The sequence below is a fragment of the Microcaecilia unicolor genome, chromosome 8, assembly GCF_901765095.1.
Source record: "Microcaecilia unicolor chromosome 8, aMicUni1.1, whole genome shotgun sequence".
Lineage (NCBI taxonomy): Eukaryota > Metazoa > Chordata > Amphibia > Gymnophiona > Siphonopidae > Microcaecilia > Microcaecilia unicolor.
In genome coordinates this window covers 88,990,508-89,016,322 of record NC_044038.1, presented here as the reverse complement: position 1 = coordinate 89,016,322, position 25,815 = coordinate 88,990,508, and the positions used below count along the sequence as shown (strand labels likewise).

Genomic DNA, 25,815 nt, shown 5'->3' with positions numbered 1-25,815 from the left:
GAGGATTGTACCTACGCTTACCAGAAGAGTAGGGAACAGTCTTCCTTCCCCCAAAAAATCGTCTACCTGTAGAGGTAGAAGCTGAAGGCTGCCGGCGGGAGAACTTGTCGAAAGCGGTATCCCGCTGGTGGAGCTGCTCTACCATCTGTTCGACGTTCTCTCCAAAAATGTTATCCGCACGGCAAGGCGAGTCCACAATCCGCTGCTGGATCCTATTCTCCAGGTCGGAGGCACGCAGCCATGAGAGTCTGCGCATCACCACACCTTGAGCAGCGGCCCTGGACGCAACATCAAAGGTGTCATACACCCCTCTGCCAGGAATTTTCTGCACGCCTTCAGCTGCCTGACCACCTCCTGAAATGGCTTGGCTTGCTCAGGGGGGAGCTTGTCCACCAAGCCCGCCAACTGCCGCACATTGTTCCGCATGTGGATGCTCGTGTAGAGCTGGTAGGACTGGATTTTGGCCACGAGCATTGAAGAATGGTAGGCCTTCCTCCCAAAGGAGTCTAAGGTTCTAGAGTCCTTGCCCGGGGGCGCCGAAGCAGGCTCCCTAGAACTCTTAGCCTTCTTTAGGGCCAAATCCACAACTCCAGAGTCGTGAGGCAACTGAGTGCGCATCAGCTCTGGGTCCCCATGGATCCGGTACTGGGACTCGATCTTCTTGGGAATGTGGGGATTACTTAGTGGCTTGGTCCAGTTCGCCAGCAATGTCTTTTTGAGGACATGATACATGGGTACTGTGGACGCTTCCTTAGGTGGAGAAGGATAGTCCAGGAGCTCAAACATTTCAGCCCTGGGCTCGTCCTCCACAACCACCGGGAAGGGGATGGCCGTAGACATCTCCCTTACAAAGGCCGCAAAAGACAGACTCTCGGGAGGAGAAAGCTGCCTTTCAGGGGAGGGAGTGGGATCAGAAGGAAGACCCTCAGACTCCTCGTCAGAGAAATATCTGATGTCCTCCTCCTCTTCCCACGAGGCCTCACCTTCGGTATCAGACACAAGTTCACGGACCTGTGTCTGAAGCCGTGCCCGGCTCGACTCCGTGGAACCACGGCCACGGTGGGAGCGTCGAGAGGTAGACTCCCTCGCCCGCATCGGCGAAGCTCCCTCCGCCGACGTCGTCGGGGAGCCTTCCTGGGAGGCGACCGCAGTCGGTACCGCACGCGGCACCGATGTCGGAGACCTCACCCCGGGCAAGGGGCCAGCCGGCGCCTCACTCGACGGTACCGGTGGCGCAAGCACCCCCGGTACCGGAGGGGAAGGGCGCAACAGCTCTCCCAGAATCTCTGGGAGAATGGCCCGGAGACTCTCGTGCAGAGCGGCTGTGGAGAAAGACGTGGAAGCCGATGCAGGTGTCTATGTCAGAGTCTGTTCCGGGCGTGGAGGCTGTTCCGGGCTGTCCATAGTGGAGCGCATCGACACCTCCTGAACAGAGGGTGAGCGGTCCTCTCGGTGCCGATGCCTACTGGGTGCCGACTCCCTCGGCGACCCAGAGCTCTCGGTGCCGATACGGGAAGGGGACCGGTGTCGATGCTTCTTCGACTTCTTGGGACGAAGCATGTCACCGGAACTTCCCGGCACCGACGGGAAGGACGTAGAATCCAGCCGTCGCTTCCTCGGGGCAGAGGCCGAAGGTCGGTCTTGGGGGGGCTTGTACCGCAGGAGCCCTCAGGGTAGGGGGAGACCCACCCGAATGCTCACCGCCACCAGCAGGGGAATGGACAGCCCTCACCTGCACTCCAGTCGAAGCACCACCGTCCGACGACATCAGCAGAAGTGGAGGTCCCGGTACCACCGACGCCGACTTCTGGTGACTCAGCCCCGATGCAGAGGGTCGATGCCTCGATGCACTCGATGCAGTCGCGGCCGAGGACGGAGGTCTAGACGCTGCCAACGTCGATGCACTCGATACTCCCGGTGCCGATGCCGACGAAGAGCCCGAGAACAAAACGTTCCACTGGGTCAATCTCGCTACCTGAGTCCGCTTTTGTAAAAGGGCGCACAGACTACAGGCCTGCGGGCGGTGCCCAGCCCCCAGACACTGAAGACACGACGCGTGCCTGTCAGTGAGCGAGATTACCCGGGCGCACTGGGTGCACTTCTTGAAGCCGCTGGGAGACTTCGATGACATGGGCGGAAAAATCGCGCCGGCGAAATCAAAACTCGTAATTGCCGCGGGCACCAAAAAGAGGGGGAGAAAAAAATTCGACCCGAGGCCTGAAAAGGGCCTACCCCGAAGACGAAAGAAAACTTACCGGGGCAAAAACTGGAAATAGCGGAAAGGGAAAAAGACCGAAAAGGTCCTCTTCCGAAATCCTTTTTTTTTTTTTAAACGCGAAAGTCAAAAAGAGACACGCGAGGTCGACTTAAGGGGCGCGAACGGCGTATCACGACCATACCGAGCGCGGACAAAAGAAGACTGGCCGGCACAAGCCGGTTTCGGGAGGGAAGACGGCCGCGCATGCGCGGTGCGCATGGGCGCGTGAGGACTAGCAAAGGCCTTTGCTAGTGAAGATTCCGATTGGAGGGGCTGCCGTGGACGTCACCCATCAGTGAGAACAAGCAGCCTGCTTGTCCTCGGAGAAATCCTTCTTATCTGTTCCCTTCTCCACTACTGCCAACTCCAGACTTCGCGCCTTCTGTCTCGCAGCACCCTACGCGTGGAATAAACTTCCTGAGCCCCTACATCTTGACCCTTCCTTGGCCACCTTTAAATCTAGACTGAAAGCCCACCTCTTTAACATTGCTTTTGACTCGTAACCACCTGCCTCCACCTACCCTCCTCCTTCCTGTACACAATAATTGATTTGATTACTTTATTTTTTGTCTATTAGATTGTAAGCTCTTTGAGCAGGGACTGTCTTTCTTCTATGTTTGTGCAGCGCTGCGTATGCCTTGTAGCGCTATAGAAATGCTAAATAGTAGTAGTAGTAGTAATACTCACAACTCAAGCAGTGAAAAAAGTCCAAGTGGATTTATTACATAGAGAATTCAACAGACTGTGAAAAAATAAACAATTCTCTATAAAACAACCTGAAGGAAATTCTCCCGCCTCCTCCAGCTCATAAATGGTTACCAGCTGCAACAGAAGTGGAGCTCCTGGTACTGTCCATGTTTCAGGGCCTGAGTAACACACACACTCCGGGTACCAGACAGACCCACTTGGGGAAAGGCTTCACAGAGCAGCTGAAAGGGTGGGGTGAGCAAAACAGTCAGTTGCTATGCACAAGTGTCACAAAAAGAGTAAGGGAGCTGAGGGAGAGCAGTCCAGTGAGCAGGGCCTTCACCAGGAGGGCAGTCCAACTGCCCAGGAGGAAGAGGTGACCGAAAGACCTGGGAAGAAAAATGAGACACTTAACTTAACCACTAAAGCAGCAATTCTATAAGTGAGTGCCGTAAGCACTTAGGTTAAAGTGGCATATAGAACACTAGCATAACCTGGTATCAGCATGCCTTACATTTAAGCACCTAAATGCATGCAGCAAGAGTGTGCAGAGATTACAGTATTCTGTACATTAGCCCCTGGATTCTATACAATGCGCCTAGCATTCCATGCTGAAATCCAAGCTGAATAACAGTGAGAATACACTTACACAGAAATTTTTTCCATGCAGATTTTTTAGTGCCTTATATAGAATCTCCCTCTACATGCATAACAAGCAGCCCTGTCAATGTCCACCCACATGTGTGTCCTCTCCTTGCAGCTGTGCACTACAGCACTTATGCACACCCTTACAGAATAGTGTTTAGGGCACTTACATGCATTAAGTGCTTTTCTCTGCACTTATGCTGCACATGAAGGAGCGTGTACCTGGGAGCACCTAGTTATAGAATTGCCCTTCAAAGATGTGTGTGCAACCCCCCTCCCCCCCCAAAAAAATTTTTAGTTCTGCAAATACTTTACTAGTATTTTGTAGCATTTACCCTTCTCATCAAAGCTTCTGAACCTGGAGTCCCGCAAAATCTTGGCTGCTAAGGCTTAATGGCTTTGGGAAGTCAAATTAGTTCACCACCACCAAATTCAACTAAACATTTAGGATTCACTGGGCACAAATAATTAAGGGCCCCCTTCCCCATAACAAGGGTGCTTGATGTTGAATTTAAAAATTTCCTAGCGTTGGAAAATAGTCCAAAAAAAGATACTACTTATAGGAGGTACATAAAAATCTAGGATTATTAAACTGTTAATCTGTTTTGTAAAATATTAAAAACTGTAGTATCTTCAGAGGTAGGGTGGAGGAATGACAGTGCAGGTTTGAAAGGGAGATAGTTCTCCTCTGTTAATACTAAAACAGGTGATGAACACCCTTTGGTGGCATGAGCTGAGAACTGCAACTCTGAACACCTTAATGACTGATCCTTAGAGTCAGGGAACTTGTGTACTAGTCATACACAAACCGTGGATGTCAGCAAAGGCCCATCCCACAGTATTTCCCAACCCAGTCCTGAAAACATCTAGTCAGCTGGGTTTTCAAGAAAACACACTGAAGACGCATGAGATAGATTTGCATAAATTGTAGATTCAGATTATGCAAATTTCTCTCATGTACTATGGCAATCCTGAACTCCTGGACTGGTTAGATGCGCCTTCAAGACAAGATTAGGAAATACTGTCCTATACTACTTTAGACATGACCATCACATTCCCTTGCCCAGAAAAAGAGCAAGGAAGAGAGAGAAAGAGAGGGAAAAGTGGAAAGGGTGACAGGCAGATTAATGGAGAAATAGAGACTCTACCGATCTGAGGAAGAGCCAGACAGGGAAATAAATACAGGGACTCACTCCATGAGGAAAGTTTTGTAGATGCTGAGTCCCAGCAGGAACGTCACCGGCAGCCTGTAGTGTTTGGGGAGGTCATACCTGGTAAACATCCACACTAGTGCAGCCATAACGATGTAATGAACCTGTGGACAGAGCCAGGACAGTCAAGCCCCCACTGCTCGAGAGTCCAAAGGCAGACATGAAGCAGCAAAGCAAAAAAGGGTTTTATACCAGGCTGATGTTGGAATCAATGCTCATCTGGATATATTTCCAATCAAACTCAATCCCACGGGCTCCAACCCAGAGAGGGATACACCTGAGAAAGATAAAGCAGATTGCTGATATGTTGAAGAAATGACTGAAAAGGACTGTTTAGTCCATCTAGTCTGCCCACTTATTATGCCACAGGCCCTACTCCATCTGCGGTCCTCGCTCTTCCCTCTTCGTCACTGAGCTCCCTGCCTGTCACTGTTTTGGTTTATAACATTTCTGCTGCTATTTTCTCATATTCTATCTGAGCCTCCCTCCTTTCAGCTTCAAATAACCTCTTGACTGAGTTTTTCATTCTATGGAAAATGCTGCCATACCTTACCTTATCAAAGTCTGCTAGATACTTGAATGTTTGCGTACTATCTACCCTTCTTTTTTCTAGAGGGTACATCTTAAGCACATTTATTCTATGTATGACTTACAGGGCAGATCATGCACTAACCTCCTTTAAACTCCCTCTGCCTTGTCAATATTCTTTTGTAGATGTGGTCGCCGAAATCACATGCATTACTGAAAGAAGTCTCTATCCAGGTACATGTACAAAAAGCGAAGATATATACCTGTAGCAGGTATTCTCCGAGGACAGCAGGCTGATTGTTCTCACTGATGGGTCGACGTCCACGGCGGCCCCCACCAACGGAATTTTTCAAAGCAAAAAAATGTCAAAGCTTTGACAGAACCTTCTGGCATGCGGGGTGCGAGCATCGTGCAGCCATCTTCCCGCCCGTCGCGCGAGAGTCCCGGCTCAGTTACCTTTCTTTCCGCAGTGAAGAGAGGCAGTGTTCTCTTCGGACCCCACAAAGAGCCTTCGGCCGATTTTTCCCCATCTTCCCCCTTGTCTTTTACACACACACACAAAAAAAAAACTCCTTCTTTAGTTTTGCCCTACCAAAGTTTTCTTTCGCTTCCGCTGCGGCCCTCTTAGGCCGCGCGTACGCGGTTTCTCTTTTTGTGCTCTCGATTTTGGCACAATTGTGAATTTTGATCTCGCCGCCGCTATTTTTCTGTCTATGTCATCGAGTACTCCCAGCGGCTTCAAGAAGTGTACTCAGTGCAACCGGATGATCTCAAGTACCGACACCCACATGTGGTGTCTTCAGTGCCTTGGGCCCGACCATCGCCCAGACGCATGTAAGTTGTGTCTTAGCTTGAAAAAGCCGACACAGGCTTCGATTCAAGCTCTTCGGGATCGTCTTTTTGGAGCTTTGTCCGGTTCCTCGGCGTCAACATCAGTACTGAGGTTGTCATCGTCGATATTGGCACTGGGGATGGCATCGACTTCAGGAATGCAGGTAATGGCTGTCCGGAGACCACCACACGCTAGGAGCAGTGAGCCGTCGAGTGGATCTCCACCTGTCTCGAAGAGTCCTGCAGTGCAGGCCCACTGGGACCGACCACTCTCGGACCCGAACCCGATGCAGCGTGTGGATTTCACGTCCTCCTCGTCGGTACCGAGTATCGATGACGTGGATCGAGCGAAGGTGAAGAAGCATCGTCATCGGTCTCCTTCCAAGCACGGCACCAGGAGCTCCGGGGCGTTGATGGATTCGGCACCTGTAAAGTGCCGACGCCGAGGAACCGGACAAAGCTCCAAAAAGACGATCCCGAAGAGCTTGTCTCGACGCCTGTGTCCGTTTTTTCAAGCTAAGACACAACTTGCATGCGTCTGGGCGATGGTCGGGCCCAAGGCACTAAAGACACCACGAGTGGGGGTCGGTACCCGAGATCGTCCAGTTACACCGAGTACACTTCTTGAAGCCGCTGGGAGTCCTAGATGACATGGATGTAAAAATAGCGGCAGCGAGATCAAAATTCACGATTGTGCCAAAAGGGAGAGCACAAAAAGAGGGGCCGCGGTGGAAGCGAAAGGAAACTTTGGAAGGGCAAAACTAAAGAAATAAAGGAGTTTATTTTGTAAAAGACAAGGGAGAAGATGGGGAAACAGAAATAAACGGGAGAAAATCTCCGGAAAAACCGACTGAAGGCTCTTTGAGGGGTCCGAAGAGACAAGAAAAACACTGCCTCTCTTCACCGCAGAAAGAAAGGTAACTGAGCGGGACGGTCGCGCACCCTGTGCGCCAGAAGGTTCTGTCAAAGCTTTCACATTTTTTTGCTTTGAAAAATTTCATTGGTGGGGGGCCGCCGTGGACGTCGACCCATCAGTGAGAACAGGCAGCCTGCTTGTCCTCAGCGAATGTACTATATTCCTCTTTCTACTAGTGCAAGGGTGGCCAGCCTTTTATACAACAGCCAAAAAACATAGAAACCCTCTTGCTGTCGCATCGCTTTTTAAAAATGGCTGCCGAGACTTCCAGCAGCAGCCTCGAGAGACTTCCACTGAAGTCTTGCGAGGCCCCCATTGGAAGTCTCGGCAGCCATTTTAAAGAAGATGCAGCTGCAAGAGGCTCAGCGGCAACAGGTAGGAAAGATTGGGGATCTTCCCTGCCCCGAAAAATCCACTAGACCACCAGGGTGACTTCAGGTATATGTCGGGAGGGCACCCTGCGGCCCAGGGAAGTGGGAAGGAGGTCTGGAATATGTGGATGGGTGGGAGGGGAGGATACTGTTAAAAAAAAAAAATCCACACGGTAATATCCATTTCCCCTTCCTCACGCAGCTGGATCCCTGTGCACTCAAACAAGCTGCTGCATCCATGTTCTCTTTCTTTATTGTTGGTGGAATTTTTATTTAATCTCACTTAGATTTTCAAACATGCCACTTGTGCATATGGACTGTACACAGAGAAAGTATAATAAGTAGAGTAGTTATTTGTTATAAATCGTAATCAGTGTGTCATTTGGAGGGGCTGGTTAAAGGGACACCCTAGTACTATTATATTTGTGCAGATTTTTTTTTTCTGCTGGTAAAGGGCCATTAAACAGACATCATGTTATGTGAATCAGGTGCTCAACATTCAGAGTTTCTATTTACTTATTTATGGCATTTCATCCCACATTAAACATGAATTAGGTTGAAACCTGGGAGCATTTAAAATCTTTTCTTTTTTCCTGTGCCTACATCAAAAGAAAAAAAGATGGCATGTGGGAACTTGCTCCTTTTGCTTTGTAGAATGCAGTGGTATATTAGGAAAATGCACTTGCCTTTTTTTTTAGTACTACTATTTCACAGAGAAGGTATTGATTAATGAGGGAAGGGTTTCCTTCATGCAGAATTGTCCAAAGTCAGTCTAAATGTGCCAACATTGTCCAGTTCAGCACACTATTAGCAGCCAAGTTCATACAAAGTTAATTATGTTCAGTGGAAAATAAATCTGTTGGCTCAGGCTGCTTGCTATGTGAATAGACAATCACTGTTTTATTATTGCTACCAAGTATTACATATTAATGCGTTTAAATTCATTTATCCAGTCCTTACATGCACATAGTTTTGCTTTTTAAACCCAAAGGTTTCCTATGATAGCATTGTGCATATTTGAATTAGTTTTTCTGTACAAGTTCTGCTTGATTTGTCTTTATTTGAAATAAAAAATTTTTTAAAGCACATCTTCTCAACAAGGGGTGGGGTCAGATGGGGGTGGGGCTAGGTGGGATGGGGGGGGGCACCAATCTGGTCTGTACGGGGCCCCGCAATTGCTAAGACTGGCCCTGCTTACTCTGTTTATTCACCCAGCATCATGGATGCTTCATCAGAAGTTATCACAGAATGAATGCTTTATGTGATTATCTGTCGGTGCCCCTTACTTTATGCACTTAAGATTCTGCAACCTATTAATACCTGGATTTTATGCCATACAATCTAATGGATGTTGAAAAGAAATTATTCATAAGCAGTAGAGAATGTCTATTTGTCTGAGAGCAAAATTTAACTGAAAATATAACTGAATAGAACCAAATTTGGCATGGGGATTAAAACCAGTAAAGACAGACACATCAGGTTCAAAAATCGGCCAGATTGGACAGGGGGTTCCAGAGAAATAAGATCTCTAAACAATGGTCCAATGTACTTCTATGAAAGAAGCAATTCCAGCTTCTGCAGCAGAGAAACTTACAGTGAAACCCAGCAGTCAAGGAACTGCTCTTTTCAAACTGTTTCTCCCCTGTTCTCTACTCTCTTGGTCACAGACACTCAAACATGCATATTCACATACACCAGAACACAGAGAGGTTGAAAAGATGGCCATGAGCCATGCCCCACATGCCTTAGTGTGATGGGTCTTTTTCTCTGGAACACTGTTCCCCTAGACCACCATCTGGAGACTACTCTATCCCATCTTCAAGGCCCATTTGTTTGTCGTAGCTTTCACAGTTTTATTATGAAATCCGCTGTGGCTCGGACTATAAACGAAATATCCCTATATTTTGTTACCCTCTTACCTATATTGTAGTTCTCCCCTTTTTCCTACTGTATCTCGTTTAGTTTTTGTATGTTTTTCCCTTTTAACTCAGATTGTAAGCCACCTCAATGGTTTTTCCTGTAGGTGGGGTAGAAAGTGATGAATAAACTTGAAACGAATTCACTGACCGCTGGCTCGGTTGAAGCCATGTAATGGTGTCTCTCCCTATTCTCTACTACTGTTTAAGCTCTTAATCTACGTTTTCTCCTTGCTTTCCTGTTCCAATTGTAATTCCTTTCACTCTCTGACATTAGTCTTTTGACTTTGATTTTAGGCAGTATATCAAGTATTAATAAACTTGGAAGCTTGCTGTCACAATAACAGCTCTGTACTCTTCTGCTGCCTCCCTGTTCCCAACCCTTGTGGTGCAGTACTACATCTTCTTTTCTCAGTCTTTTGGACACTCTCTTGTTCCAAGCTGAAATGAACTAGGAGGGGCACATTCAGTATACACTTCAGCTTGCTCAGTATCTCAGTATGAGGTTGTACCTCATCAGATCCCACAGGTTGTCGGTAGGTCCTTTTTGGTAGTAGAGAGTAAATCCTTTACCTCTTAGTTGTTCTGTCTGTTTACCGATATTATTTAGATTGTAAGCTCTTTGAGAAGGGACTGTCTTTTTGTGCATGGCGTACAGCGCTGCGTATGCCTTGTAGCGCTATAGAAGTGATAAGTAGTAGTAGTATATCCCTCCGATATTCAAGAACATTTAACTGGCCAGGAATGGCACCTGGATGGTTAAATGGTAATTAGCTGGCTAAGTGCTAATATTCAGCATGAGATAGCTGGCTATCTCAGCTGAATATCAGCGCTTAGCACTAGCCGGATGACCGGCTATGTCGTGTGACATAGCTGGTCAGTGACAATATTCAACATCTGGCTATGTTTGGCCAAATATGGCCATGCCAATAGGTGGAATATCTTTGTCCAGTTTGGACACAACCGTCCAGTGCTGAATTTTGGCTTGGCCGGTTAAGGTCAAACCGGCCAAAAATAAACTGGATATTCAATGTTGGTCACCGGAAACAACCGAGCATTGAATAGCCGGGCTTAGCGCTGACTGCAGGAGTTAGCCGGGCTAACTCCTGTGGTCTGAATATCAGGCCCTAAACGATTATGCGACACGTGGAGGAAGGTTGGGGGGGGGGGGGGGGGGAGTTGAGAGGACAATATCTGAAACGGAGGACACTGTGGGAGATTTATCCTGCCTTGCAGATTTGCAAAATAAGCAGGAGTATGTGAGGGCAAAGTGGACAACCTGGAAAATGTGTCTTGGAAGAGCAATGTGTTGATATTTGGAAACTGAGGTGATTGGATTTTTTCAGCACTGGCTGCCCGATGCTCTCCTGATTGATAAACAGTTGGGAAAAGTGATGATTGAGTGGGCACATAGACTGGGACCAAAGCACCTATGTTGATTTTTTTTTTTTTATTGCTGTAACTGCCAAGGGTCTATTATTCAGGGATTCCTGAATATCTTTATTTTTTGTTGCTATCCTATCAGCCTTCTCGTTCTCAGAGTCTTCTCAAGGAAACAGCTTGGTAGTGCCATCACATAAGAGTCTTTGGTTAGACTCTCCTCGCCATACAGCATTTAGCTGTGTGGCGCTGACACTATGGAATTCACCTCCTCTGTAATTACGTAAAAAAGGGTCATATTAAATTTAAGGCTGGGTTAACACCCCCCCCCCCCACCCCCAATTTTCATTGGCAGCGGGCTGTGTGGTTAAATCTCACCAGCAGTGTTCAACCCAGATATTCAATGACTGGCATCGATATCTGGTTTCATGTTTGGCCGCCAGTCGATAACCAGTTAAGCCGATATTCAGTGCTAACCAACCATTGGCTGATGAATAAAGATAGGACAGCTATTTACGCGCTAACCTTGCCTAGTTAGCGTCGAATATCATGTCCCAAGTGTGACCCACCCTCAAAACACCCCCAAGATAGTGGGTTCCCAGTTATGCACTAACCACAAATATTCAGTGGAGATAATCAGTTATCTCCTGCTGAATATTCGCAAATAGCCTGTTATGTGTGATTTAACTGGTCAGCAGCTGCTGCTGACCGGTTAAATAGCTTTGACTATCGGGCCCCTTATTTTTTAAACAGGTTTATGATTAACTGTCAAATTTAACTCAGTTGTTAACTGTGATGTATGCTAAATCGGATTATAATTTTAGGTTGCCTGTAATAACTACAGGTAGACTGCACAAAGGCGAGAGTATCATTTTAACAATGTATAACACAGAATATTCCAGATCATTCCCTCCTCTTATTATTTTTGTAAATTGTTTTGTGTTGGTTTTGTTACATCTGTTACATTTAATACGTAAACCACTCTGATGTAGCACTCAAAGGGCAGTATAACAAACGTACTGAAATAAAATAAGTAAATATAAGCAATCACATTTGAACTCAAATATAGATTCCAAAAAGTCTGCAGCATCACAGTTTTCAACACCAATGCCAACAGCTGATTATAAACTTTCTATACTTGTTCTCATTTGCATACATTTCTTTCCTGCCCCTCCCTCCTTCCCCCCCTCCCCCGAGATAAAAGACAGGCCAAGAAATAACTAAAGAAGAAAGGCCAGGAGATGGAGGAATTCACAGTTGAACTTTTAGCATATATAAAAAGAGATGAATATGCTAGATTCCAGGTGAAGGAATAATTACCTAAGTGGAATTCAAAAAGCTAAAGTAAAAAGTATGATAAATAAGATGAATAAGGTCATAACCTGTATCATCTATTCACATAACAAAAACAAAATAAAAACAAAATCATTTACAATCATGTGCAGCAAAAATTATTACTGAAAGAATTCTACTGACGAAAACACAGAGCCAGAAGAAAAAGAATGACAACTCCTCCTTGGAAAAAAATGCATTGAAGGAAAAAACAAAAATGAATTATGTGCAAAGATGCCTCTAATAGATGTAAATATACAGCATTAATAGAAGACATTAATTCATTCATTCATATGCTCCAATAAAAATAAGTGGCAGCTGAAGCACCAAAAAATAGGGAGTATTTACTAAAGCTTAGCTCGAGTTATCTGAAGCAGGGCACATTTTATTCCTATGGGCCCTGCTGCAGATAACTCAAGCTAAGCTTTAGTAAAAGACCCCCATACTGATTCACAAAGAAAACAGAAGAGAGAGAAATTAAAACGAACAGTTTAGAAAAAAATCAAAACAGTTTTACAGGGCACCAAGGAAGTGCATTAGTATGGGGAAAACACCACACATTAAACCTAAAATAAGAACATAAGAATAGTCATCTAGCCCAGTATCCTGCTTCCAACAGTAGCCAATCCATATCACAAGTACCTGGTAGAACCTCAAATAGTAGTAAGATTCCATGCTACCAATCCAAGGGACAACACTGGCTTCCCCCACGTCTCTCTCAATAGAAGACTATAGACATTCTGGAGAAATCTATATGAAGACCCTTTAGAGCACAGTTGAGAAACTGAATGAATACCCTACACATGGGAGAATTTGAATAAAGCAAACAAACCAAAACAATGGCCTGAAGTAACAAAGGAGCTAGAAGACAAGTTAAAACACACCAATCTGGAAGATACCCTAGCCCGGATGAAGAACAAATGTTTGGCTAAAACAGTTATCACTACTCTACCAACACCTGGCCAGTGCAAAAACCAGTTGGACAAGCAGTAGCTAATAGGAATAATACTTCTCTTTCCAAAGTGAGATCCAAGTAATGTTCCTAAAACCTACAGGCCAATAACTTGTCTACCTACAACCTATAAACTGTTCACAATAGATGCTGACAGAATATATGATCATATCAATTCCACTAATGTCACAGTGTTAGAGCAAAAGGGCAATATGAGGAGAGCATAAGGAACTAAAGAACAGTTCATGTTGACTAAAACAACATGAACAGTACTAAGAACAGAAAGCTCTGCATAGCATGAATTGACTTAAAGAAAGCCTTTTCTCACACTCTTGGAATAATAAATTGCCTTGAAATGTACAAAATCTCTAGATTAAACAAGTATAAGAAAATGCAGCAGATCCCACTTCAACCAAACTTGGTCAATTTGTTATTCCTAACATTAGGATCCAGCAAGTTATATTTTAGGGAAGACTCCCTGCCACCACTGTTGTTTTGTATGGCATATAATTCACCAAGTACTCTTATTAACTCATTGAACTATGGATTTAGCCTTAATCCTAAAGATGGTGATGAGGCAGAGGTCAAGAAAGCAAACCAAGAAGCAAAAGCCTCCAGGCGAATGCAGCAACAAGAGTAAGGTCCAAAAATCAGACCTCACTCTTTTTACTGCTGGATGATCCAGAGGTTACATCACACTATTGATAGTTTATCAATAATCAGCAGAATTCCACCACATAATGAAAAGCTTCACATATGACATCAAGATGACTTTTGGCATGGACAAAAGGTGCTAAGGCAACCCTTGGAGGAAAACTGGATAGAACTGAAAACATCTCTCTGAGACATAATGCAACTTAAACAGGAAGGTGTACATAAATATCTAAGAGTAGAGGAAGGAGAAACAATCAAGCATAAAATACTGAAAGAAAAGATCAGTAAAGAATATTAAAGGTAAATGTAATCCCCTGCAGGCAAATATCAAGTTGTGAAACTTATGGGCGCAGCAGGCAAGCAACCTACAGATTGCACCAGGAATGGTTAAGGAGAGATGAACTGATTTATAGTTGCAGCCCAGGACAGTGGATTATGGATAAGATGATTCACAAGCAGCACAGGAAAAAACTGGTAAAAAAATCCAACATCTGCAGATTGGCTGAAAACTGTTGCTCATCTTGTAGCTGGATGCAAAGTTCTAATTGCAGAAAGGCACGAGGTGGCATATCTCACCCACATTACAATACTGCTAAATGAGAACAGCACCAGGGGTCATGACTCAAAGAGAATTATGGAGAATAAAGAGGTTATGATCTCTTGGGTTATTTCCATTCCAACCGATAAAAAGATGGATGCAAAAAACAATAAAGAAGACGCATAAGAATTGTGTTGATACCAAGATGATGCAGTCAGACCAATAAAATGTGACAAATATTTCCTATAATTTTTGGTGCCACAGATTTCAAGCAAACCTATATATACTGCAGCATATCAACTCCAGAAGGAAGCTCTCTTTGGCATGATTCAAGTACTACGTGAGTTAGCACTAAACTTGAGACACAGAGATCACAATGCACATACAGCGAATGATACATACCTGTAGCAGGTGTTCTCCGAGGACAGCAGGCTGATTGTTCTCACGACTGGTTGACGTCCACGGCAGCCCCCACCAACTGGAACAAAACTTCGCGGGCGGTCCCGCACGCAGGGCACGCCCACCGTGCATGCGTGGCCGTCTTCCCGCCCGTGCGCGACCGTTCCCGCTCAGTTGAATGACAAGCAAAAGAATGAGTAAACGCAACTCCAAAGGGGAGGAGGGAGGGTAGGTGAGAACAATCAGCCTGCTGTCCTCGGAGAACACCTGCTACAGGTATGTATCATTCGCTTTCTCTGAGGACAAGCAGGCTGCTTGTTCTCACGACTGGGGTATCCCTAGCTCTCAGGCTCACTCAAAACAAGAACCCAGGTCAATTTAACCTCGCAACGGCGAGGGCATAACAGAAATTGACCTACGAAGAACAACTAACTGAGAGTGCAGCCTGAACAGAATAAATCGGGTCCTGGAGGGTGGAGTTGGATTCAAACCCCAAACAGATTCTGCAGCACCGACTGCCCAAACCGACTGTCATGTCGGGTATCCTGCTGGAGGAAGTAATGTGATGTGAATGTGTGGACAGATAACCACGTCGCAGCCTTGCAAATCTCTTCAATAGTGGCTGACTTCAAGTGGGCCACTGACGCTGCCATGGCTCTAACACTATGAGCTGTGACATGACCCTCAACAGCCAGCCCAGCCTGGGCATAAGTGAAGGAAATGCAATCTGCTAGCCAATTGGAGATGGTGCGTTTCCCGACAGCGACCCCTTTCCTATTGGGGTCGAAAAAGAAATAAACAATTGGGCGGACTGTCTGTGGGGCTGTGTCCGCTCCAGATAGAAGGCCAACGCTCGCTCGCTTGCAGTCCAATGTGTGCAACTGACGTTCAGCAGGGCGGGTATGTGGTCTGGGAAAGAATGTTGGCAAGACAATTGACTGGTTAAGATGGAACTCCGACACCACCTTTGGCAGGAACTTAGGATGAGTGCGGAGTACTACTCTGTTATGATGAAATTTGGTATAAGGAGCATGAGCTACCAGGGCTTGCAGCTCACTGACTCTACGAGCTGAAGTAACTGCCACCAAGAAAATGACCTTCCAGGTCAAGTACTTCAGATGGCAGGAATTCAGTGGCTCAAAGGAGGTTTCATCAGCTGGGTGAGGACGACGTTGAGATCCCATAACACCGCAGGAGGCTTGACAGGGGGCCTTGACAAAAGCAAGCCTCTCATGAATCGAACGACTAAAGGCTCTCCAGAGGTGGCTTTAACCTCTACACGATAATGGTAAGCACTAATCGCACTAAGGTGATTCCTTACGGAGTTGGTCTTGAGGCCAGACTCTGATAAGTGCAGAAGGTATTCAAGCAGGTTCTGTGCAGGACAAGAGCGAGGTTCTAGGGCCTTGCTCTCACACCAAACGACAAACCTCCTCCACTTAAAAAAGTAACACTTTTTAGTGGAATCCTTTCTAGAGGCAAGCAAAACGCGGGAGACACCCTCAGACAGACCCAACAAAGCAAAGTCTACGCCCTCAACATCCAGGCCGTGAGAGCCAGAGACTGAAGGTTGGGGTGCAGAAGCGCTCCGTCGTTCTGCGAAATGAGAGTCAGAAAACACTCCAATCTCCACGGTTCTTCGGAGGACAACTCCAGAAGTAGAGGGAACCAGATCTGACGGGGCCAAAAAGGCGCTATCAGAATCATGGTGCCGTGGTCTTGCTTGAGCTTCAGTAAGGTCTTCCCCACCAAAGGTATGGGAGGATAAGCATACAGGAGGCCGGTCCCCCAATGGAGGAGAAAGGCATCCGACGCCAGTCTGCCGTGTGCCTGTAGTCTGGAACAGAACAGAGGCAGCTTGTGGTTGGTCTGAGAGGCGAAAAGGTCCACCGAGGGAGTGCCCCACTCTCGGAAGATCTTGCGTACCACTCTGGAATGGAGCGACCACTCGTGCGGTTGCATGACTCTGCTCAGTCTGTCGGCCAGACTGTTGTTTACGCCTGCCAGGTATGTGGCTTGAAGAAGCATGCCGAACTGGCAAGCCCAATGCCACATCCCGACGGCTTCCTGACACAGGGGTGCGAGATCCGGTGCCCCCCTGCTTGTTGATGTAATACACTGCAACCTGATTGTCTGTTCGAATTTGGATGATTTGGTAGGACAGCCGATCTCTGAAGGCCTTCAGTGCGTTCCAGACCGCTCGGAGCTCCAGGAGGTTGATCTGAAGAGCCTGTTCCTGGAGGGACCACAGACCCTGGGTGTGGAGTCCATCGACATGAGCTCCCCACCCCAGGCGAGATGCATCCGTCGTCAGCATTTTCGTGGGCTGTGGAATTTGGAATGGACGTCCCAGGGTCAAATTGGTCCGAATGGTCCACCAGTGCAGCGAATTGCGGCAACTGATGGATAGACGGATGACATCCTCTAGATTCCCGGTAGCTTGACACCACTGGGAAGCTAGGGTCCATTGAGCAGGTCTCATGTGAAGGCGAGCCATGGGAGTCACATGAACCGTGGAGGCCATATGACCCAGGAGTCTCAACATCTGCCGAGCTGTGATCTGCTGAGACGCTCTGGTCTGCGAGGCAAGGGATAGAAGGTTCTGCGTCCTTGCTTCGGGAAGGAAGGCCTGAGCTGTCTGAGAATTCAGCAGCGCTCCTATGAATTCCAGAGATTGGACTGGCTGGAGATGGGACTTCGGGTAATTTATCACAAACCCCAGCAGCTCCAGAAGGTGGATAGTACACTGCATGGACCGAAGAGCTCCTGCCTCTGAGGTGCTCTTGACCAGCCAATCCTCGAGATACGGGAACACATGCACTCCCAGCTTGCGTAGATACGCCGCCATCACCACGAGGCACTTCGTGAATACCCGTGGTGCAGAGGCAAGCCCAAAGGGCAGCACACAATACTGAAAGTGCCGTGTCCCCAGACGGAATCGGAGATACTGTCTGTGAGCTGGCAGTATCGGGATGTGAGTGTAAGCGTCCTTTAAATCCAGGGAACATAGCCAATCGTCTTTCTGAATCATTGGTAGAAGGGTGCCCATGGAAAGCATCCTGAACTTCTCTTTGATCAGGTATTTGTTCAGGCCTCTCAGGTCTAGGATGGGGCGCATCCCCCCTGTTTTCTTTTCCACAAGGAAGTACCTGGAATAGAATCCCTGCCCTTCCTGCCTGGGTGGCACGGGCTCGACCGCATTGGCGCTGAGAAGGGCGGAGAGTTCCTCTGCAAGTACCTGCCTGTGATGGGAGCTGAAGGATTGGGCTCCCGGTGGGCAATTTGGTGGAGTGGAGGCCAAATTCAGGGTGTATCCACACCGCACTATTTGCGGAACCCACTGGTCGGAGGTTATCAGAGGCCACCTTTGGTGAAAAACTTTCAACCTCCCCCCGACCGGCAGGTCGTCCGGTACGGACACTTTGATGGCGGCTATGTTCCCGTGGATCCAGTCAAAAGCCCGTCACCGGCTTTTGCTGTGGAGGCGCAGGGGGCTGCTTAGGCGCACGCTGTTGACGGGAACGAGCGCGCTGGGACTGTCCCTGTGCCTAAGGAGGCCTTCGGGCCAGCTGGGTGTACCTACGCTTGTTGTAGGCGTAGGGCCCAGCCTGCCTGGCCCGGGAAAAACGTTCACCTGCTGAGGTGGATGCTGAAGGCGCCCGGTGGGAGAGCTTGTCGAGAGCGGTTTTCCCGCTGGTGTAGTTGGTCCACCAACTGCTCGACCTTCTCGCCAAAGATGTTATCCCCCCGGCAAGGGACATCCGCCAGTCGTTGCTGGGTGCGGTTGTCCAGGTCAGAGGCACGCAGCCAGGAGAGTCTGCGCATCACTATACCTTGGGCCGCAGCTCGAGATGCCACAGGAACTTTCTGCACGCCTTCAACTGCCTGATCACCTCCTGAAAGGGCCTGGACAGCTCCGGAAGGAGCTTGTCGACCAGGTCCGCCTGTTGCTTCACATTGTTCCGCATGTGAATACTCGTGTAGAGCTGGTATGACTGGATGCGGGTCACGAGCATGGAAGATTGGTAGGCCTTCCTCCCAAACAAGTCCAGAGTGCGAGACTCCCGGCCCGGGGGCGCCGAGGTGGTATCCCTCGAACTCTGTGCTCTCTTGAGAGCAGAGTCCACGACCGCCGAGTCATGAGGCAATTGGGGCCGCATCAACTCTGGGTCTGAGTGGATCCTGTATTGGGACTCCGCTTTCTTGGGGATGGTGGGGTTAGATAATGGCTTCAGCAAGTTCCGAAGCAGTGTCTCTGAGGACATTGTGCAACGGCACCGTGGAAGACTCTCTAGGTGGTGATGGATAGTCGAGGACCTCGAGCATCTCAGCCCTCAGCTCATCCACAGAGACCACGGGGAAGGGAATGCAAATAGACATGTCCCTGATGAAGGAGGCAAAGGACAGGCTCTCAGGGGGCGAGAGCTTCCTCTCCGGTGAAGGAGTGGGGTCGGAGGGAAGGCCCTCAGACTCCTCTGAGGAGAAATATCTGGGGTCCTCCTCCTCCCCCCACGAGGCCTCTTCCTCGGTGTCGGACATGAGCTCTTGCAGCTCAGACCTGAACCGGGCCCATCTCGACTGCGAGGAACCAAGTCCCCGGTGATGGCGTTGAGTGGTGGACTCCCGCGCCGGCGGGGATGAAGCTCCCTCCATCGACATCGACGGGGATTCCACCTGCGTGGCGGTCGACACTGGTGCCGCAAGCAGCGTCGGCGTCCTCGGCATCGGGCTAGAGCACACCGGCGCCTCCATCAACGGCGCCGGGGGCGCAAGCACCCCCGGTGCCGGCAAAGCCTGCGCATCAGCCCTTCCAGAATCCCTGGAAGGATGGCTCGGAGGCACTCGTCAAGGCCCGCTGTCGGGAAAGGCAGGGGGGCCGGTGTGGGTGCCGGAAGCTGCTCGGGTCCAGGAGACGGTACCGAAGCACCCATGGACTGACGCAGCGACACCTCTTCAACCGAGGGGGAACGCTCCTCTTGGCACTGCCGCTTCCTCGGCGTCGAATCATCTCTCAAGGCGCTGGAGCTGGTAGTCCCGTGCGCCGTGGGCGACCGATGACGGTGCTTCTTGGTTTTCTTTCGGTGCCCGTCATCGGCGCTTGGCGGTAGAGATGAAGAGGAGGTAGATGTCACGTCTGTGGCACGCAACAGTAGAACCGCCCCGGCCTCGAGGGATCGGGTCTGACAGGGTTCGGTCCCGATGGCCCTGGGTAGAGGGAGTGGCCGGGGCCGATTGCCCGTGCGGCCGCTCGCCGGCGGGCCAACGGTACCTGTACTCCTGGGGTCGGTGCCATCGTCGGTGCCGATTTCGTCGACACCGGTACCGAAGATCCGGCCGTCGACACCGATGCCGTCGACGTCGAGGGGCCGGCGCAAGTTCCAAAAAGACGGTCCCGAAGAACTTGCCTCGCCACCTGTGTCTGCTTCTGCAAGCCGAGACACAAGGTGCACGTCTTGGTATTATGCTCCGGCCCAAGGCACTGGAGGCACCGAGCGGGGGTATTGGTTTGCGAGATCTGCCAGTCGCACCGACCACACTTCTTGAATCCGCTCAGGACCTTCGAGGACATCGACGGAAAAATCGCGTCGGCGAAGTCAAAGTCGTCGATGGTGGCGGTGAAAAGCACACCCAAAAAAAAAAACGACCGCGCGGCCACAAGGCCGCAACGAGGTGCCCCTGCAGCTAAAGGACGACACGGGGAGAAACTTTTTCTTTTTTTTTTTTTTACAGAAGAAAAAAGTACGCGAACGCGTTCGTAAGGAGAAAAAACTCGCGGCTAGGCTGCTCTTTGAGCAGGGACTGTCTTTCTTCTATGTTTGTACAGCGCTGCGTATGCCTTGTAGCGCTATAGAAATGCTAAATAGTAGTAGTAGTAGTAGTAGATCCGGTTTCCGGGGCTGACAGAGAGACGGTAACACGTCTCTCTCCAGCACGGAATAGAAAAAAACTGAGCAGGAACGGTCACGCACAGGCGGGAAGACGGCCGCACATGCGCGGTGGGCGTGCCCTGTGTGCGGGACCACCCGCGAAATTTTGTTCCAGTTGGTGGGGGCTGACGTGGACGTCAACCAGTCGTGAGAACAAGCATCCTGCTTGTCCTCGGAGAACTTAACTTACGAATGAGGTTCCTTAGTGTCATGATATGCACAAAATGAATCCAGCTGAAAATATTGCTGGAGCTCGATAAGAATACAAGATCACCATAATGGGACTATCATGAACTTTTGAGCATCAGCCCCCATGAGTGAGTTCATAAATAGTCTTGTACAGATTCCAGGAAACCTCTATTTCTACCTTTCCCTGCAGTCTAAATTAGCAGCACCTCAGCTTCCCATACTGTCTAGGTGGCTTCTATGTCAGTATTTGCATCTTCCCCTTGTGATGGTGGGCTGTAGATTTCAGACAGTGAGCACGGAGCAGCTGTGTGGCTCTGCATTGCGCCTTGAGGAAAGCGAAGAAGTCTGATATCTACCAAAAATCTAACCAAAAACATTCAAGGTGACTTCCAAATAAAACATGCATAACACACACACACACACACACACAATACCAACATGAACACACAAAAAAACCAAACATTCATAGCAACATCTTTTAAACCTTCAGGAAAACCATCTTTGTCAAACTCCAAACAATTATCCCACAGCCAAACTCATAAATTTAGCATATCCTCCCACCTGTTCACTTTCCTAAAAATGAGTCAAAAGTAGAGAGCTGCATGGGAACGGGGTTTGCCAGGGACGGAAGCAGGTCCTTTGGGGTTCCTGCGGGGACGGAAGCAGGTCCTGCGGGGTTCCCACGAGGATGGAAGCAGTTCTGCGGGGTTCCCGTGGAAGTGTAAGCTGCACTGCATCAGCCTCTCATCTACCGAGTACCTTGAGTGCTGTCTCCTCCTCCTCCTCCTTGCTTTAACAGCATAAATGTGGAAAGTCTTCCGTTAAGGAGGTGGTAGAGACACAAATGATGAAGGAATACAAAAAGGATTGGTTGAATACAGAGGATCTCTAATTATTTTTTATTTATTTTATTTTTGTTACATTTGTACCCCGCGCTTTCCCACTCATGGCAGGCTCAATGCGGCGGGCAATGGAGGGTTAAATGACTTGCCCAGAGTCACAAGGAGCTGCCTGTGCCGGGAATCGAACTCAGTTCCTCAGTTCCCCAGGACCAAAGTCCACCACCCTAACCACTAGGCCACTCCTCCTAACCTTAAATGGCTGCATGTGTGTGGATGTGTCAAGTGACGCTTAGATGGCGACTCTGGCTGTGATTAACTAGGGCTGATACCGGGCAGACTTGTATGGTCTGTGTCTAATATATGGCAGTCTGGTTTAGGATGGGCTAGAAAGGGCTTAGACAGCAACATCAGTGGCTGGAACATAAGGACAGTGCTGGACAGATTTTTATGGTCTGTATCCCACAAATGAGAAGACGAATAGACTGGAGTGGGCTTCAGCGAGAACTCCAGCAGCTGGAACACAAGTATAGGGTCAGATAGACTTCTATGGTCTATGTTCCAGAAACACGAAAGAAAGTATATAATATCACACTCGTTGATTTAATCATGAATTGATAATGAGTGTGACTATTGGGCAGACTGGATGGAACGTTCAAGTCTTTATTTGCTGTCACTTACTATGTTCCAATTAATCCTCTTTGCTCCCGGGCTGATGCACAGACCTCAGCTCTGACACAGGCAAGAGCATCGGATGTCACCTGACCTACTGGCGCTAGCATGTAGTGACCTCTCAGCACACAGTGCCAGAAATCAGAGACAAATCTTACATGTGCACTCCAGAGTGTTCTAAGTTTCAGCTTCCATTCCTTCCTTGCCTACAGTGATGGGGCTCAAATCCAGAGAGAGATTGAGGGAGCTGACCTAATTTTCTTTTATGTACCATTAAATTCTTGCGGGGATGGGTGGGGATGGGTTAAATTCTTGCGGGGATGGATGGGGACGGGTTGGGATGGATTACATTTTTGTGGGGATGGGTAAGATTCCAGTGGGGACGGATGGGGATGGGTGAGATTCTAGCAGGGACAGGTGGGGATGGGTAAGATTTCTGTCCCCGTGCAACTCTCTAGTCAAAAGCTCTGCTAAACCAAGGTGTTTTAAGCCTTCTCCAAAAGTGCAAATGGCTCTCCTTCAAACGAAAGCCCTTTGACATGGAATTTTACAAAGCTGGACCAAGAATAAAAATTTGGAGGCCCACACACTCACCCCACTGACCTAGCTACCAGGAACTCAAGGACTACCAACTGAATAAAGCCTGGAAAGTTCAAAAACAAACATTATTCCAGCACCTCCCCAAGATAAACTATTCCTCTCCCTTCCAATGCAAAACCTTAAACTTTTATACCCATATTTTTAAACTGGATTCATTTTTGCACTGGTAACCAATGTCAGACGTTAAGTCTTGTGAAAACCTACCAAATTTACTAACACCATTTGTAGGAACTGTATCATCATATCTGGCAGTCCAATGTACAACCCATTATGGTGAGCCCACCTAGAACCAGGGCTTGCAACAGCAACTGAAAATTTGCAGATTGCATGTAATATCTCAATCTGTTTAGCAACCATGGTTTAAAAAGACAGCTTTCACTATTGACTTAATTTAGGCTGAAAATGAAATCCCAAATCATACATTATAGACTTAACCTCTAATAATGACCCCCCACATATTAACTACACACACACAGTTCTGGAGACACTCTACTGCCTTCCATACCCCATCCATCAGAGCGATAAACCTCAATCATCAATTTGCATGTAAAACATATAACCCAATTCTGCCAATGTAACTTGGTATCTCAATGGCTTTTATTTTTTCCCCCACTAACACAGTGGTTCCCAAACCTGGTCCCGGAGGCACCCCATCCAGCCAGGTTTTCAGGATATCCACAATGAATATATTCATGAGATTTGCATGCACTGCCTCCACTGCATGCAAATCTCTCATGAATATTCATTGAGGAAATCCTGAAAACCTGACTGGATGGTGTGCCTCCAGAACCAGGTTTGGGAAACACTGCCCTAACATATAAAGCTACCCCTCTACGTATTTTACTAATACAATCCTGACCATTCTGAAGGCATTTTATCTAGGGTGCATCCCTATGTCTTATTCTGTTAATGATGCAGAGACTGAGCTTTACAATGTATTCATATCAAAGAAGTGACTTCATCTCTGGATACAGAAAGGATTCTAAGAATTTCCAATGTTACCTTAGATCTTTCATCTCACCCCAGCTGCTCCCAGTCTCATTAGAGAATGCTAATCTAGCATCCCTCCCCCCATAGCACCAGTCTTCTCACATGGTCATATCAATTCCTGAATCTCACCCTTTGGTCTGCAGTAAGTACACACAGGAAATCCAATAGTTAGCATATAACTTTCAAAAAGGAGTCTGATAAAATGAGAAGAATGGTGACCCCCCCCCCCCCCAAAAAAAAATAAAAATAAAAAAAAAACTTAGAGCAGCAGCTGCAAAGGTCAAAAGTTTACATCAGGGGTGGATGCTGTTCAAAAATACCATCCTGGAAGCCCAGGCCAAATATATTCTATATATTAAAAAAGGAGGCAGGAAGACCAAACCACAGCCAGCATGGTTAAAATGTGAGGAGAAGGAAGCTATTAGAGCTAAAAGAAAATCCTTCAGAAAATGGAAGGATCTGACTGAAAATATAAAGAAAAAGCATATGGAATGTCAAGTCATATGCAAAGTGTTGATAAGGCAAAGAGGGACTTTGAAAAACAAGACTGCGATAAAGGCAGAAACATAGTAAAAAAAAAAAAATTTAGGTATATTAAAAGCAAGAAGCTGGCAAAAGAATTAGTTGGACCGCTAGATGACCAAGGGGTAAAAGGGGCAATCAGGGAAGACAAAGCCATAGCGTAGAGATTAAACTAATTCTTTGCTCAGTCTTCACCGAGGAAGATTTGGAAGAGACAGCGGTGACAGAAATGGTATTCAAAGCTGACGAGTCAGAGAAACTGAATGGAATCTCTATAAACCTAGAAGATGTAATGGCACAATCTGACAAATTGAAGAGTAGCCAATCACCTGGACCAGAAGGAATTCATCCCAGAGTACTGATAGAATTGAAAAATGAACTGATGGCACCTCTAATATTGTGTTCAATTCTGGTCATCGCATCTCAAAAAAGATATAACGGAATTAGAAAAGGTACAGAGAAGGGCGATGAAAATGATAAAGGGGATGGGACGACTTCCCCATGAGGAAAGGCTAAAGCGGCTAGGGCTCTTCAGCTTGGAGAAAAGACAGCTGAGGGGAGATGATAAAAGTCTATAAAATAATGAGTGGAGTTGAATGGGTAGATGTGAATTGCTTGCTTACTCTTTCCAAAAATACTAGGACAAGGGGGCATGCAATGAAGCTACAAAGTAGTACATTTAAAACAGATCAGAGAAAATATTTCTTTACTCACCGTGTAATTAAACTTGAATTCTTTTCCAGAGAATGTTGTAAAAGCTGTTAGCTTAACGGGGTTTAAAATAGGTTTGTATAGCTTCCTAAAAGAAAAGTCCATAAGCTATTATTAAGACTTGGGGAATATGTACTGCTTATTTCTAGGATAAGCAGCATAAAATGTATTGTAATATTTTAGGATCTTGTCAGGTACTTGTAATCTGGATTGGCACTGTTGGAAACAGGATGCTGGGCTTGATGGACCTTCGGTCTGTCCTAGTGTGGCAATACTTATGTACTTATAATCTCACTGATCCAATAATCCCTCTCCCTCCTAAATCTCACCGAGACATGACAAGTTCCGCCGTGGCCCAGCCCGTGGCTGCCACCATGATTTTGTATTCACCCTTGCCCGCGTTCCTTGACATCACCAGGTGGAGTCCCACCAAGTCCGCCAGGTCCACTGTAGCCTTCATGAATTCCTGCAATGAGACAAGGACAGCAAATGTAAGTGTACCTGTGGTTTGTAGGCTGGTGAGAGTACTGTGGTCTAATATGCAATTTTATGAACCCTGGAATCTAAGGGCCCAATATTCAGCCATCAGCGGTCACCATTTTATGACTGCCACTGGCTTTACTCCCAGATATTCAATGCTGGGTCATGTCCAGGCTCCAGCACTGAACACTCGGGTTTATGTGGCCAGCTATCCTATATCCCGTTAAGTGCAATATTCTGGAGTTCACTGCATAAAGATAGGAATGTG

At 47.5% G+C, this 25,815-nt stretch overlaps 1 protein-coding gene across 11 annotated transcripts in view; it reads right to left on the bottom strand.

The window, feature by feature from the left end:
* Positions 1 to 2,958: 2,958 nt before the first annotated feature.
* Positions 2,959 to 25,815, bottom strand: part of TMEM147 (transmembrane protein 147) — an 81,414-nt gene continuing 58,557 nt past the window's right edge. For all 11 annotated transcript variants that reach the window (XM_030212109.1, XM_030212111.1, XM_030212110.1 and 8 more), the window contains 4 exons: positions 25,397 to 25,533; positions 4,993 to 5,077; positions 4,783 to 4,904; positions 2,959 to 3,333 (listed from right to left, as the gene is read on the bottom strand). In XM_030212109.1, the coding sequence (XP_030067969.1) occupies positions 3,213 to 3,333; positions 4,783 to 4,904; positions 4,993 to 5,077; positions 25,397 to 25,533 (465 nt within the window). In that variant the 3' untranslated portion in view covers positions 2,959 to 3,212. The remainder of the gene's footprint in view (positions 3,334 to 4,782; positions 4,905 to 4,992; positions 5,078 to 25,396; positions 25,534 to 25,815) is intronic.